At 44.1% G+C, this 16008-nt stretch overlaps 2 protein-coding genes across 2 annotated transcripts; one reads left to right on the plus strand and one right to left on the minus strand.

Annotated features, from left to right (window-relative positions):
* Positions 1–817: 817 nt before the first annotated feature.
* Positions 818–15960, minus strand: LOC115402455 (fatty acid-binding protein, brain). Its single transcript, XM_030111024.1, has 5 exons — positions 15937–15960; positions 2413–2489; positions 2161–2333; positions 1873–1974; positions 818–944 (listed from the first exon to the last, which is right to left on the minus strand). The coding sequence occupies exons 2-5, from the start codon at positions 2483–2485 to the stop codon at positions 894–896; spliced, it is 399 nt and encodes a 132-aa protein (XP_029966884.1). The 5' UTR covers positions 2486–2489; positions 15937–15960; the 3' UTR covers positions 818–893.
* Positions 4971–13699, plus strand: LOC115402452 (cysteine-rich protein 2-like). The gene is made up of 8 exons (XM_030111022.1): positions 4971–5079; positions 9915–10009; positions 11447–11504; positions 11717–11845; positions 12126–12194; positions 12286–12380; positions 13255–13312; positions 13580–13699. The coding sequence occupies exons 1-8, from the start codon at positions 5037–5039 to the stop codon at positions 13642–13644; spliced, it is 612 nt and encodes a 203-aa protein (XP_029966882.1). The 5' UTR covers positions 4971–5036; the 3' UTR covers positions 13645–13699.
* Positions 15961–16008: the final 48 nt, after the last annotated feature.

Here is a 16008-nt window from a genome sequence, read left to right on the forward strand (position 1 = left end):
CAGATTTGTTTTAATCCTGAGTGGACTGAAATAGAACAGGTGAAGTTTAATCCGGAGTGTTTTTTAAACAATGATTTTAAACATGGTTATGAAAAGTGCATTTTACAGTGAGGATTATCTTAAATAGCTATAAAATATCTTGTTTAGGCATTGAAGTGTGAAGATATCTATTGTTTGTAGATGATGCAGCATCAACTGTCTGTCATCTATCATCCATTATCCATCCATCCACGTACTGATCCATCCGTATATCCAAGTTTTTTAAATATGTGATCGTTTATTCGTTCATAGTAACATTTTGTATATAAGAGAACTTCATAAAAAATGTTGAAGCGCATGATGTTTATCACTTTTTTCTTTTTTTATATATTTTTTAATCCTGAGAGGGCTGAAACAGAGCATGTGAAGTTTTTAAACAATGACTTTAAATATGGTTATGAAAAATACATTTTATAATGAGAGTTATCTTAAATAGCTACAAAATATCTTGTTTAGGCATTGAAGTGTGAGGATATCTATTGTTTGCAGATGATGCAAGATCAACTGTCTGTCCTTCTATCATCCATCCATCCATCTGTCCGTCCATCATCCTTCATCCATCCACTTATCCATCCATCCATCTACCCATCCGTAAAAATATTAGCACTCGATATGTTCACTTTTGATTTATACGGAAGTCAAAGAAGCTCAACAAAAGAAGTCTGAAGCAAAGTTTTTTCTCTCTGTTTTATTTCACATTCAACAGAGTTTCATAGACGATCCATCCACCATGACAGAAATGTATAAAAAAAAACATGTTAAAAAACATCAGCTGTCGAAGTGTAAACAGAAGCACAAACAGTCCACAAGAATGATGAAATGAACACTTCTTAGCCGGCTGGGGACGAAGACGCTCATGCCTTCTCGTAGGTACGAACTGCGTGGACGTCCTCAAAAGTTAAGTTCTGAAAGGAAATGGAGAAAATATCAAACCAACAAAGCAGGTTTCACAGACCATCGGCTCGTTGCTTATCTGTGCACTGCCAGCACGTCCTTAAAAATATAATGGCAATATCAGCTGCATTTAGAGCGGCACTTGTTAGCATAATCTGTAAGTTTTTTTAAAAAAAAAATGAGATTAGTCGTTAATTAGCTTATTGATAATATGTGCAATGCTAGCTGCTTAATTTATCAAAAACTAAATGAAAAAATCTGTTGTAATTTGAATATTTATTGCTTATTTTCTGCACAATTTCGTATTTTCAAGAATACACGAGGTTTAGTAGACAATTAACTTGTTGCTGATACATGGAATGCTATGAAGTGGCTGTATTCGAATGCTAACTGCTAATGTGTTGTCTCTGGTGATTTAATAGAAGGGTATTAAGAGCGTCAAAGATGCTAACGTGTTAGCGCCTTTTGGTGCAGGCGGTATGCAGGATAGGCACTGAAATTAGCTTCCTGCTAATTTGCTAAAAGCTAATTAACCTTTTTGAGTTGGAAAATTTATTGATGATATGTTTTTTATATTTGTGAAGAATTAGTGATGTTTTTTATTGCTCATTTGTTGACTTAATTTGGTTAGCTAGTAGAGATGTGTTTAGCTGAAAATAAAGCTATTACTCAATGCTAACAGGCTAATTTAATTGAATTTGTAACAGTGAAAGATTTCTTTGTCTGTTTTTAAAACTCTTGTGTTAATTTCTCACTGCAAACGTTTTCAAGTGAACGTTTCATGAACAAACCAGTGTGAAATATGCATGCTAACCCATACCATGCTAACAGGTTAGTTCAACTAAGGATTTAACTGATTGTTTGTTTCCTGTTAAACTATTAACTCGTTTGATAAATCTATCATTCCAAAAGTGTAAAAGTTTAACAACACCATCTCACCATCACCAACTTCCCATCCTTGATTTCTCGGACGAACTTGGTCTCTTTGCCGTCCCACTTCTGCACGTGGACCAGCTTGTCTCCGTCCAGGGTCACTGTGGACTGAACCACACAGGCGGAACGTTAGCGTGGGAAGGTTCCGAGCCGCAGATGAACAGAACCTCAGATTCTGGGAACCTAAATAAAAGCTCACATGCCAGTGATGCTGCACACTAAAGAGTTTCAGGCTCACTCAGACTTTAACCATGTGTTCTTGGTTCCTCCCTACATAAAGTTCTCTGTACTGACTTTGCAGTTGCGGTCGTCGGCGGTGGTCTCGTCGAACTCCTCGCCCAGCTTGAAGGAGATCTCGGTGTTCTTGAAGGTGCTCTGCGTGCGGATCACCAGCTTGTCGCCGTCCTGGCTGATGATCACGGTGGGTTTGGTCACGTTGCCGACCTGCCGGGTGGCGAATCCCACGCCTGGGGATTCAAGCAGAGTTTAACCTCCGGCCTCGCACTGGAAGAGTGTCTCCGATCGGGAGAACCGGGCGCTACTCACCGAGAGCTTTCATGTAATCGTCAAAGTTCTCGCTCTCCACAAGTTTCCAGGTGGCACAGAAGGCGTCGGCCATGATGAACGGATGAATGGGTGACTGAACGGACGGAACTCCAGAACACAGTGAGCACAAGCTGACCCCTCCTGTTGCTGTCCTCGGGTTTAATACCCCACAGGCAGGAGAGGAGGGGGGGTTACCCCGGAGACGATTGGCTCAGGAGACCCCGACACCCCCACCCGACCCCCATCCGACACCCACCACTCCCCTCCATCAGGCTGGGATTGGCTCGTTTAATTAGGTCATGTTCTTCGAAGACCAAACAGAAGCTGAATGGGTCCAAAAGATTCACAATTCAGCCCAGGTTTTGTTTCAGCAGGAAAACTTAAATCACGTGGCATTAGCCGTTAGCAATTAGCATGCATAAAGGATGTAATGATGCCTTTGTTTGGGTTTAAGATGAAGATTTGGGAGCAGTTAAAAGGAAAAACATTTGCAAAATTTGCATTTGGTGGTTGAAAACAGAAGTAATCCCCACAAAACTCTCATTGATGTCTGCAGACTCCCATCAGTTAGCATTAACAGTTACCATGTTAGCATGCAGAAATGATGTAATAGACTCTTTCAGTCTGTTGCTCCATTAGTCCGTCGCTCTGCCCCCCCCCCCCCCCCCCCCCCCCCCCGCCAGGTGGGGAGGAATGTGTCCTGTAGGGCGGCGCCGTTCAAGCAGAATCAGTGTGTTTGACAGCTCTTTGTCCTCATCGGCATTAACAGACCCCCCAGAGACCCAGGAACCCCCCCATACACACACACACACACACACACACACACACACACACACACACACACACACACACACTCACTAATTACTGTCAGAGTATGTGTGAGAGTGTATGTATGAGTGCACAAGGCTAGATCCTGTCTGTCTCTCGCTCTCTCTCTCTCTCTCTCTCTCTCTCTCTCTCTCTCTCTCTCTCTCTCTCTCTCTCTGTGTGTGTGTGTGTGTGTGTGTGTGTGTGTGTTTGGCTCCCTCTTCTGGTTTGACTCTGTAATTTGACTCTTTACAGAAATCATGAAAAGTTGATTAAATAAATTTGCATCAGATTTTAAACTGTCCATATAAACATCGCATTCTGAATGACACTTTCTCTGAAAATACACAAAAGTTTCATTTTTATTTTCCCTCGAACATGTTTAAAATTTTTTTTTTTTTTTTAAGATTTCCTTTAGCGTTCAATTTCTCTTCCTTCTGAATTTAAAAGTTTAGAATTTCTTTTTGTTTCAACAAGTTTCTGTTGACATGATTCCTTCGGTTTTTCTAAGTTAGGAAATATAAAAAAGTTCAATGTGAAAAAGTTGGTCCTGGAGGGTGTTTGTCAGTCAATGCTCCACCTTGAAGCTGCTTCACTTCGTCAAGGTGGAGGTTCTGAGTTCCACTAACGGAGAGCCAGGATGGAACCACAGGATGAGATCAAAGAACCCGGAGAACTCTGATGGAACGCGAACGGTTCTGTTTGAAGATGGGAAAAAGATTGAACTTGAAGAGCCATTCTACATCCTACACAAACACACAAACACACTGTCGGCTCGTCTCCCGCTTTTCATTTAGAAACTGGAAATCAAAAAATAAAAAATCAATACACAGTCAATGTTACCACTCCTTCATTATTTCATTCACTCATTCATTCTATGAGCACTCATTCAAAAAAAAGTTGACTCCTCACTCCTCACTTTCTGGCCCCACCCCCTAATCCATCTCAGCCAATCAACTGCCTTTTTCAGTTACATTACAATAACAGCAAAGACGTTTCAGAAACCGTCATCAGTAATGGAGGAAGAGGAGGAACAAGACATCTGGAACTCTGAGCAGGAAGAACAAGACATCTGGATGTCTCCAGCCAATCCCAGCTCCTCATGGTGGAACAGGGTCCACTCAGACTGATCTCCAGTCTGTCGCAGTGCTAACACACAGACAACTCGTCACGCTCACACTCACACTGAGGGAAAACGTAGGGTCGCCTGCATGTTGTTGGACCATGACAGGAAGCCGGAGCACCCTGATCGAACCCACACACACACATAGAGAATTGAATGTTAATGGATTTTAGTTCATACTTTTAAATGCAGTTTATTTCATAAAATATAGACACATTTAATTCCATTTGAAATAATTTTATTTTAAATCTTTTTTAAATTTATTTACTCATTTAAATGTATTTCATTTCAATTAATTTTAGTTTATTTTATCTAATTTGATTCAAAATTATTTTATTTAGCAACATTTGACTTTTATAAATATTTATTTTCATTTCATTTAAATGTATTTCATTTCAATTAATTTTATTTTGGAAATTGACCCTCTGAGCTCTTGTGTCCTGTTTCCCCTCCGGGTGACAGTGATTGGTCGGTGCAGCGTGATGTCACTGTGTGGGCGTGGTCTGGGCATATAAATGAGGAGGAGGAGGGTGGAGGGAGGAAGAGGAGAGAGCCTCGCCTCTCATCTGCTGCAGCAGCATCCTTTTCTTCATCCGTCCTCCTCTTTCTCCTCTTCCTCCTGCTCTACCTCCACCTCATCTTCTTCCTCCTCCTCCTCTTCCTCCTCTTCATCCTCATCTTCCTCACTCCAGCGATGGCGTCCAAATGTCCAAAATGTGAGAAGACAGTGTATTTTGGTGAGTGTCTCCTCCCTGTACAGGGATTGTTCCCGGTGTTGGCGGCTCTGACTGTAGTTGGTGTGTGCGTGTGTGTCTGTATGTGTGTGTGAGCGGGTGTGTGTTTGGCGGGGTCTTTATGTCTTTATTCCTTCTTTATCTTCATCCCCGTCGACTCCTTTAAAAATGGAGTTCACTGAGCTGCAGACATGCTGTCGGAACCTCGATTGTTTCTGTCTGAAAACAGCTGAAGGCAAAATCTGCAATCTAAATAGTGTATGTGAATTGTAAATGCACACGGGGCATGTAAATGAAACATTTGAATTGAACATTTCCATTGTAACTGTTAAAAATTTGGGCGTACAAATAAACATAAATGAAATTTTATCTCTTAAAATGTATGAAACAATCTTAAATATAATATGTAAGGAAAAAATGTATGTATAAAAAAACTTCTGTATAACAAATAACCTGAAAAAGAATCATAAAATGCTAGTATTTTGTGCTAGTGCTGGAGCATGAAAGACAATGAAATCAAATTTGACTTTAAAAAAATCCTAAATTTGTGTTCATCAGAAAAAGAATCAGAAAAATGTTTTATGTATGGAGAATAAATAATTTTAATGAAAATTCTTTCTCAAAAGAAACAATATTAAAATTTGAGTCTGTGGGAAGATTACTTTTGAAATGTTACATGAATGGAAAAACTGTCAACATCTGACATATTATATAATAAAACTTAAATTCTGTCTTATAACTAAGTCGTTCTTTGGATGTTAAACAACAATAAAACACTCTGTTCTGTTTCTATATTAAAAAAATACCTTCATAAAAAAAAAAATCTTAAAATGTTGTAATGTAATCAAAAAGGTTTTTTCAACCCAGGTAAAAGTATTGATTTACATTTGAGGAAATTTTTAAGCGTAATTTTTCTTCATTTTCTCAAATCAAAAGTTCTCACGTTGAAAGAAATGTTTGTTAGTTTTTCGATAAAATTCATTAAATAAAAAACTCATCTCTATCTCCAGTCGGTCTTTTTCTCGGTACCTCTGTTCCGCTGGGTTTTATTCAGAGGTTCCCTCCTTTGTTGATCTAATAATAGAGGATCGGTGGATCTGGTTCTCAGGATCCGTCAGGGTCTAATTATACGCCGTCATCTCCAGATCACTGAGGGTTCTATTTATAGCCTCCTGTTGAAAAGTTCCCAGTGTTCCTTCAGAGGAACCTTCTTCAACGTTCTGCGGTTCTGCTCATCCTAGGGACAGAAACTGGAACCAGATCCAGGAACTAGTTCCACTAGTACTCGACCAATAGACTGGTCATGGTCCAGTTTGAGACTACGTTTAGACCTGGCCTTGGAGCTGCTTTAAGATTACTTTTACACATGGTCTTGGACGGGGTTTCAGACTACTTTCAGACCTACTCTTGGACCTGGTTTCAGTCCTGGTTTTGGACCTGTGCAGTGAATTTTGAATCTGAGGGACCAGGTCATGTGGTCCATTGAAGTTTCTATTCAGCACAAAGCTGGAACTCTTCCAGTAGAGTTTTGGCCCGAGGTCCAGACTAGTCTTAGACCTGGTTTTGAACCTGTTTCTGATGTTTTTCCGACTAATTTCAGGTTCAAACCCAAAGGTTTTTGTCCTGGTTTCTGGCTCTCTTTGGACCTGGTTTTTTTCCTGGTGTTGGACCTAGAGTTGGACCAGTGTTCGGTTAGGTTGTTGGATCTTGGAGAAAGGGGCGTCGACTCTGTCCTGGTTCATGAACGAGGTAACTGACCTGGTTTGGACCTGGTTCTAGATTTTTTTTTGTTTGTTTGGATCTGGACTTGTGTGGGTGAGATGAATAAACTGGAGGAACAGGGTCCTGGTTTGGGACCTGGTTTTTATCCTAGTACTGGACTGATTGTGAACTTGGTTTCTGTAACGGTTCTGGACTTGGTTTTTGGCCTATATGTAGTCAGGATGTTGACTCAGGGCGGCCAGGGCTGGGTGTCAGTCCTGGTTCTGAACCAGTTTTCTTTCCTGGTTTCTATGAATCTGCTGCATCTGGTTCTGGACCTGATTTAGGACCTCTATATGGTCTGGATGTTACTCTTGGGGACCCGGGTGTGGCGTCTGTCCTGGCTCTGGACATGTGCGTGGTCGGGGACCTGGTGTTCTTCCTGATTCTGGATCTGGATGCGGTCGGGGTCTGATGAAACAGGACCTGGATGTGGTTCTGGTCCTGCACGTGGTCCTGGCCTGGGGTCCTATGAGGGCTCAGCCTCTCATCCAGACACAGTCTGAATAATGTATTACTTTGAGTGGAAGGATTTTCTTTAGTTCCCTTGAGGAGAACTCCCGACTACACCTCCTGCAGACTCCTCCCTCTCCTGCAGACTCCTCCTCCTCCTGCAGACTCCTCCTCCTTCTGAAGACTCCTCCTCCTCCTGGAGACTCCTCCTCCACCTGCAGACTCCTCCTCCTCCTGCAGACTCCTCCTCCTCCTGCAGACTCCTCCCTCTCCTGCAGACTCCTCCTCCTCCTGGAGACTCCTCCTCCTCCTGCAGACTCCTCCTCCTCCTGGAGACTCCTCCTCCTGCAGACTTCTCCTTCTTTTGGAGACTCCTCCTCCTCCTGGAGACTCCTCCTCCTCCTGCAGACTCCTCCTCCTTCTGAAGACTCCTCCTCCTGCAGACTCCTCCTTCTTTTGGAGACTCCTCCCTCTCCTGCAGACTCCTCCTCCTTCTGGAGATTCCTCCTCCTCCTGGAGACTCCTCCTCCTCCTGCAGACTCCTCCCTCTCCTGCAGACTCCTCCTCCTTCTGGAGATTCCTCCTCCTCCTGCAGACTCCTCCCTCTCCTGCAGACTCCTCCTCCTTCTGGAGATTCCTCCTCCACCTGCAGACTCCTCCTCCACCTGCAGACTCCTCCTCCTCCTGCAGACTCCTCCTCCTCCTGCAGACTCCTCCTCCTGCAGACTCCTCCTCCTCCTGCAGACTCCTCCTCCTCCTGCAGACTCCTCCTCCTTGAGACTCCTCCTCCTCTCACCTCCTCTCTGCTCCTGCCACCATTTCCTGTTTCATCTTTCATTCTCTCCTCTGCAGCTGATTGGCCTGCTTCTAATATGAACTGGAACGTGCTGTAATGTAACAAGATGCTTCATTGATCCACACCGGCAGGAAAACAGTGAAAGTATTGATTGGGAGCTGGTTATTAAATCTGACGTCAGCAGAGGACTGAGACTCAGAAGAACATGTGGACTTTTCATTCAGGTTACTTTTTAACGTTGCTTTAGGTTGATTTAAGTTTCTGGTCATTTTTAAAAGTTGGTTTTAGGCCTTATTTCCATGGTAACATGAAAACTGTTGTGTTTTGAGGTCTATTTGCACAACAACAGTGCTTCTGTTGAAAAAAAACGGCGTGGCTAAAATGGAAAATACCAGAAGGACGATCAGAGCCAGCATTGCCAGTGGAGGTCTGGGAGAACGCTCCGACAGCCTGCAGTTCCACTTGCTCTGGGGTGATGGCGCCTGGGCTCCCGGCTCTGAGCACACAGCACCAACTAGTGGACCAATATCAGAACTACTTTGTTTTCAGAACGTTGTCATGTAAACATAAAACCTTTCCCCAATGAAACTGTCTGTTGGAGGGCACTCCTTCCGAGCACACAGAAAAGATGTGTGTCCCTGGTTTCCACGGCGACGGTGTTGGAGTGTTTTGTGTTTCCCTGTTTGTCTGGTGGGATCTCTCCTGGTCTGGTGCTGGATCAGGTTCTGGTTTTGTTGAAGGAGCAGCCGCTGAGACCTGACAGCCGCTCCTGGAAGCGGATCAGTGAGAGTGACGTGACGGCGCCGCCCTTCAGGACGCAGTGGAAAGAATGTGTTCTGGGCTGATATGAGGTCTTAAAGTGGGGCCGTTAAGAGGCGTCTATCAGTGGGACGCTCGCCGCTGTCACGCCAACGACACTGGGAATCATCACAGCACGACGCCGCTGCTGCCGGAGCTGAACTCCACGTCCTGCGGCCGGATCATTACCCCACAAATCACCTGAAAACTGACAAACAGACAGTCGTTACGGCTTCACAGCCTCTGCTGCTTTTATCAGACTTTCAAAATAAGAGGAGTCATTTCAATGATTAAAATGAAGGGTTGAACTTCACTTTTCTCCCTCTGCAGAACTGACAATCTTGAATTTGTTCAGTAACACTGTTCAGAAACAGTTTTTAGAGATCAGATTTCAGAATTTAATTTAATTTGATGCACCATTCCACTTGTAAATTAGAATGATTCCACTTCCGGGTGGGAGAGTTCATGTTGGAAAACAGCACAGTTCAAAACGTTGAAATTATTATCACACTGCACCGGAACTTTTCCTCTGTAACCTGGAATTCCCAGACAACTAGAACACTATTATTCCATGTTCACTTGTGTCAAAGCTCACTTGCTCGAAGATGCCGTGTACCAGAGAATAAAACAATATGGCCGCCTCTAGGCCACTTTCCAAGTTACTTCATGTTTACAAGGAACTTGGAATTCCTACTTCAAGGCAGTGGGTCTTTTAGAACTTTTGCTCCTTAAAACTAGGAATTTGCATTTGTGGAAGGCGCTGTGTTATCAAGAGAAAACAACATGGCCGCCTCCTCAGTTTGAACTGGGAGTTGAACTACGGCTAAGCCCCACCCACAAATGCAAACAAGAGCAATAGCATTCAGTGGCAACAGTAACCAAGGGGGCGGGACTTAGCCAATAGGCCATTCCGACTCCGAGGAAAACTCCCTGGCCTCAGCAGCTGATTGGCTGATCGGAGAGCCTCCTCTTCAGTGTAGCGTCTGAAATTTGAATCTGCAGTTTTTCTTTCTCTTTTCTTCCTTCACAGCGGAAAAAGTTTCATCTTTAGGAAAAGACTGGCACAAGTTCTGCCTGAAATGCGAGCGCTGCAACAAAACCCTGAATCCAGGAGGCCACGCCGAGGTGAGAACCGCCGCTTGGGAACCCCGCAGAGCGCACATTCATTTAAAGACGCTTCAACGTGAATCCTGCAGCCGGGACAGACGTGGTTCAGAGAAAAGGTGAAAGAGCTGAGAGCTGATCGAATTGGCTGAAACAGCTTTAAAACAAATTTAAAAAACTATAATCATGAAAAGGTTTCAGATTGCTAAAGCTGTTGAACTACGACAGAAGGTGAAAGAGAAAAAGAGGACGAGGAAGTCCAAATGGGGAGAAGGAAAGAATAAAAGTATAAATGGAAAAAATGTCTTCATAAGAAAAAAGTGATAAAATTAAAAAAAAAAAAAAAAAAAAAAAAAGCTCAAAACAGCAAAACGAAAAGTGTCTGTTTGCATAGAAATGAATATCTAGTAAAGTACCAGAGTTTCAGAAAAGATGAGTTTTCCTGCGTTTCCATGGAGACAGAGTCGAGTGTTTTAAAAAAAATGTGTTTTACGACACTTCCATTGACAGTCATAACCTTTTCAGAAAAAAATGGTGCTTTCCCCCGTTTCAGGCAGAGTGTTTTCGAAAAGTTTCTTTTTCCACGGTCACCATGGAGACGTTATCCGAGCGTTTTCTAAAAGTTGCGTTTCCCCCCGTTGTCATGGAGACAGCATCAGAGCGTTCTCTAAAAGTGGCATTTTCCCCCATTTCCTTAGAGGCAGAGTCACAACGTTCTCTAAAAGATGCAGTATGAACAGACATCCAGAACCGTCTGAAGAGAATTGTAGATTATTATTCAGTGTTTGTCAGAAATAAAGGAAACTGAATTCTTCTCTCGGCACAGTCAACATGACAGCCCGGATCGTTTCCCTCCTCCACGCAGACTGCTGCTCTCCAGCCTTTTAGCGGCTGTGACATTAATCAGAGCGCAGCCGAGGCCGTGGGTCAGCGGCTGACGCCGGTGTTTCCGCCTCCGCACGCCGCCGAACGGAGCCATTAGCGAGCGCCTCTGTGGAAGGCGGCGTGCTGAAGCGAGAACAGAGCAGGTCCCGGTTTGAGTCTGGCTCCAGCAGCTGAGGGGAAGCAGACCTCCGCCGCTCCGGCCGCGCTGCTTGTTTTGGAGTTACTGTTTCCAAGCAGGTTACAAATCAAACTGTTTAACATTAAACAGACAAATGAGCGTCGAGGACGACCGCTGCCGAGTGGAAAAGCTCCTCAGGGCTGACAAAGGGACGTTCACACCACGGGATGACAGGCGGACCACTCCGTCTTCTTCTGTGTTTCCATGACAACATGTACAGCGTCATGTTTCTATGACGACGGAGCACGACATCATGTTTCATGCTGTGTTTTGACTTCATGTTCCTCTAGCAGGAGAAATGGAAGCGTTCTTGAACAGAAGACGACAGTAGAAGGTTTGAGTGTTTAGTGAAGGTCGTCTGAAGGTGAACCGTCTTTGTTTCTTCAACCTCGCAGCACGACGGGACGCCGTACTGCCACAAGCCGTGCTACGCTGCCCTGTTTGGACCAAAAGGTGAGGTTTCCTCTTCTGCTTCCGAGTCCCTGAAGGCAACATTATAGAGCATCTTCCGATTATAGAGCCTTACTGCCTCACCTCATGCTAATGCTAGCGCTACAGTCACACAGCTGTATCATTATCACAGTAACTCCACCGTGTAACTTTTATTGACAGTAATCCAGCTCTAACTTCAGGACTCTCAGAACTTCCCATGTGTGTTTTTTCAGGCGTGAACATCGGCGGAGCCGGGTCCTACGTGTACGACGCTCCCGTCAACGAAGCCCCCGCTGCCGTTTCCGTGGAGACGGACGCCAAACCTGAGGAGAAGAAAGCCCCGACACGGGGACCGGTGAAGGGTGAGAAAGTAGTCCGGCAAAAAGAGAAAGACATGCACAGACCAGTCGTCAGGTTTCTGCGATTCACAGCATCAGATATCTGAGAATAAAATGGTTAGTGCTACTGAAAAACCCTTGACTGAGCTGAAAATCTAATTGAACTGTAAATACAATCAATTTGGGAAGTTTGAATTGATCCATACCTCTAATAGGCAAGTTAAAACGCAAAACCGATGCACTTTCATTGAACCGTTGTCATGGAAACGAGGCGTCAGTTCGTAAGAGCCTTTGTTTTTTCCAGCTGCCAGCTTCTCCTCCTTCTCCGGCGGGCCGAACATCTGTCCCAGGTGTAACAAGACGGTCTACTTCGGTGAGCGTTTCCGTGACGGTTTGAGCTCGCGGTTGCCGTGGCAACCGTCTCCATCCTGAGTTTTTTTTTTTTTTTGTGTGCGCCCATGCAGCCGAGAAGGTGTCGTCCCTGGGGAAGAACTGGCACCGGCCGTGCCTCCGCTGTGAGCGCTGCAGCAAGACTCTGGCGGCGGGAAGCCATGCAGAGGTGAGGGGGGGGGGACGGCGTCTCCGCGAGTCCAACAGGACGTCTGGACCGAAGCTCCAGGGACACAAACCACCCATTCAGACCAATCAGTCCGTCTGGGAAAGCTTCAAACTTCAGGCTCCTCAACATAAATCAAATAAAAGTAAAGGGAACATATTCAAATTTAATGAGACGGCGGCCATGTTGGATTATGTGTTTGGGTTGTGTTTCATAAAATTCTATTTGGAGTGTGTAAACTGTGCACTGCTGATGGAACATTCAGTCATGACAGAGGACAGAAATTTCTCCAAGAACCCCTCCCAAAAAGGAAAAACAAATATTTCTTATTTTTTTTCACTTTGTGGTGAGTTGTGGTCACTGATTTTCCAATAAGGAGTGACTATGTATCTATTGGACTAAGCAATAAAACAATGTTTATATATATTACAATGTAACATGTCCTAGACAGTATAAGACAAATGGTCGAGACTTTTCAGTGGACTGTGTTCGTGCATGTTTTGACAGACAAAACGAACATCCAGTGATAACGAGAGCCGGGCTGAGGCGAACCAATCATGTATTAAATATAATGTAAATATTTAAAGAAAAATTAACTTGATACCCTGAAATGTCACTAAAGAGTAACAGGAAACATTTAAAATGAACAAAAGTATTTGTTTTATATTGTGATGAATATAGATATGGACTGCTATGAAGACTTCCAGGCAGGACACCTTGACTGACGGGATTTGGACCAGCGACTGTCTCACAGCTTCAGCTCAGGGCGGCAGGAAGACTGAACCTCTGCTTCTGTTTGAAAGCTGCAGTGTTGATGTGTTTGAGGGAAAACATGCAAACTCAAAAAGTCTTGACACGTTCTGTCTGTGTGTCGCAGCACGACGGACAACCTTACTGCCACAAACCCTGCTACGCCGTGCTGTTCGGGCCCAAAGGTACGAAGGCACAAACACGACTGGGGTTTTCCTCTTTGCTGTGCTCTCACTCACCATGCCACGCCCCTCTCACATGATGCCACGCCCCTCTCACATGATGCCACGCCCCTCTCACATGATGCCACGCCCCTCCCCGTCCATGCCACGCGTCTTTCAACCCTTTCAAATTTAATTTTGTTCAGTCTTCTTTTTCTTCTTCTTCTGAACAAACCTTTGGGCCTGATTGGTCCACGTCTGTGTTCAAACCGACTCTGTGACTGTCTCCAGGCGTGAACACCGGCGGCGTGGGCAGCTACATCTACGACGATCCGGAGGCGGAGGAGAAGCCATGAGAGCGCCTTCAGACGACCGCGGAACCGGACGGACCTCCCGCTCTTCACGTCCTCTTTAGTCTCCATCTTTTGTACAGAAACGAGCCTTTAGCTTCTCCTCTCTCGGTTCTCTTGGCCCGTAACGACCCGTAGCTTCCTGTGGTGGTGGATCGAAGTTCCCGTCTTAGCTTTCACCTTTAACTATTGTGCACTTACGATCTGTACTGTAGAAAAAAACGAAGTGCCAGACGAACGCCGTGTGAGCGGCGTTTCTTACAGTGACGGTGTTGTCACCTTTTGCACAGATTATTCTGAATGTTCTTGAAGGTTTGCTCCTGGTCAGGCTTTCTACAGTAAAGCTGTGTGGTGTCAAACCGGGAACCGTGTCGGTGTGAGCGTTTGTTTGAGGCGGGCAGCGGTGCGTTTATGGGACACTGGGAAATGAGAGCGCCTCTGGACCAATCCAGGCTTTTCAGACAACTTCCTGTTTTGAAGCGAAGCAGGATGCATCAAACAAATGTGTTTTTAGAGAGAAGTGTTTGGTTTAGACACACAGGAGAGGCTGAAGACCTGTGGTGACATTTTGAAGTGTAATAGAAGAGTTTCTCTCCAGTTCACCAACACACACCAACGACGAAATCCAAAAGCAGCTGAAAACTATTCGATTCACTCTGCACCACATCCCCTCTGTGAACTCTCTGGTCAAGTGCAGACAGAAACAAAGGTCTTGAAATATCTCATTCTTAACTTCCAGAAAAATCACTGCAGTTTGAGCTGTTCAAACACCCAGAACCCCCTCATTGCTCATCCATCTCATGCTTCTATGTGAAAAATAATTGGTGTGGCGGTGTTTGAGTGGGTGGAAATAACATTACAGTTATTTTAGTCCCTGTTTTGACTGAAAGGTGGGCAGCCTGTACAGTAGACTGACAGAATATGAGGTGGCGTCACCTCCACCCACACACCCTCCACGACACCGCTGGCATTCAGCCTGCAGCTGAAGCTGCTGCTGCCGCCACATCTATAGAAAACTGCAAAAATAAAGCTCAAGGGCTGAGATCACCTGTGAGTTACTGATGTCCTGGTTCAGGGGTAAATACATTACATTTATATAGAAACAACAATTAGCCTTAAGCTGTAGAAAATAGAGAATAACACACAGACACAAATTATCTTGAAACTAAAAATTCTTATTAACTGTACAAAAACATTTAAAAGTTATTTTCTCTAACGTGAAACTGAAAGGAGGAAATTCACACAGTCAGGAACACAGCTCAATATGCACTCAGATGCATATTGATGATCATGATAAATTTTTCATCCTGAGTGTTTCTTTAAAATTTAGCTCTCACCTAACGTCTCACTCTCCATCGCCTGCAGTGTTCTATCGATTATGCTGACAAATGATTGAGCTATCAGATTTTTAGAAAATAAATAATATCATGATATTCACTGTTAACAGCCTTGAATTTGACTGTGTCAGTGACGGGGGTGTTTAGATGTCGTTGCTCATCCAGCCTGTCACTTCATGTCTGTCTTTGTCACTTCTGCACGTCGATACAAAGTCCAGACTGAGAAATCCAGCTCTCGAACCTCTAACAGTCCGTTCATGCACTCTAAAACTGCGTGGTGTGTAGCTCCTCTCAGCAATAGCTGATGTCGCTTCTTTTCAGCTATGAGCAGGAATCCTGCCATCAGGTATTGACAACTCACCCTGCACAGAAAGCCCCGCCCAAAGCCATTTGATTGACAGATCGGTCTATCAGTAAAAGCAAAAAGCAAAATGGGAATAAAAAAGGAAAAAGAAAAAGCAAAAGGAAAAGGAAAAGGAAAATGGAAATGGAAAAACAAAATGAAAAGCAAAGACAAATCCGTTATTTTAACCGATTTATTTATCAATTATTCATTCCTGTTTATATTAAGCCTACACATTTATTTCCTTATTTTTAAGACTCTTGTTATGGCACTCCTGTGACTTCATATATGATGACTGAATTTCCAAATGTAGAATTAGTGAAATCTTGTGTAATTTTACATTTCATTAAAAATGTGCAGCAGTAGAATAAACTGAATTTATATAGCTTTTGTTTCCAAAACGAAAAAAGACGCTTCAAGCTCAACGCCCCATATGCCCGGACCAATATGGCGCTGGCGTACCTTCACGTTCAAAGACGCTGTGTGCCCGGACCAACATGGCGGTGACGTACTGTCACGTCCAAGACGCTCCTGTGCCCGGACCAATATGGCGACAAAGCAGAGACTGAAAGTAAGTTTAGTATTCGGGCTTAGTTCGTTTCACTTATCGTGGTTTAAGAGCAGAGGAGAAGATTATAGTTTACAGTGAGAAAAGTTTAGAGGAGGAAATCTACTCGTGATTGGCCAATG

Source organism: Salarias fasciatus, chromosome 15, assembly GCF_902148845.1.
Source record: "Salarias fasciatus chromosome 15, fSalaFa1.1, whole genome shotgun sequence".
NCBI classification, from domain to species: Eukaryota; Metazoa; Chordata; class Actinopteri; order Blenniiformes; family Blenniidae; genus Salarias; species Salarias fasciatus.

Coding starts and splice junctions, on each gene's coding strand:
- LOC115402452 (XM_030111022.1), top strand. CDS start 5,037: ATGGCGTCCAAATGTCCAAAATGTGAGAAGACAGTGTATTTTG. Junction 11,505..11,716: donor TGCCCTGTTTGGACCAAAAG/GTGAGGTTTCCT, acceptor GTGTTTTTTCAG/GCGTGAACATCGGCGGAGCC. Junction 12,195..12,285: donor TAACAAGACGGTCTACTTCG/GTGAGCGTTTCC, acceptor GCGCCCATGCAG/CCGAGAAGGTGTCGTCCCTG.
- LOC115402455 (XM_030111024.1), bottom strand. CDS start 2,485: ATGGCCGACGCCTTCTGTGCCACCTGGAAACTTGTGGAGAGCGAGAAC. Junction 2,334..2,412: donor CGATTACATGAAAGCTCTCG/GTGAGTAGCGCC, acceptor TTGAATCCCCAG/GCGTGGGATTCGCCACCCGG. Junction 1,975..2,160: donor CCGACGACCGCAACTGCAAA/GTCAGTACAGAG, acceptor TGTGTGGTTCAG/TCCACAGTGACCCTGGACGG.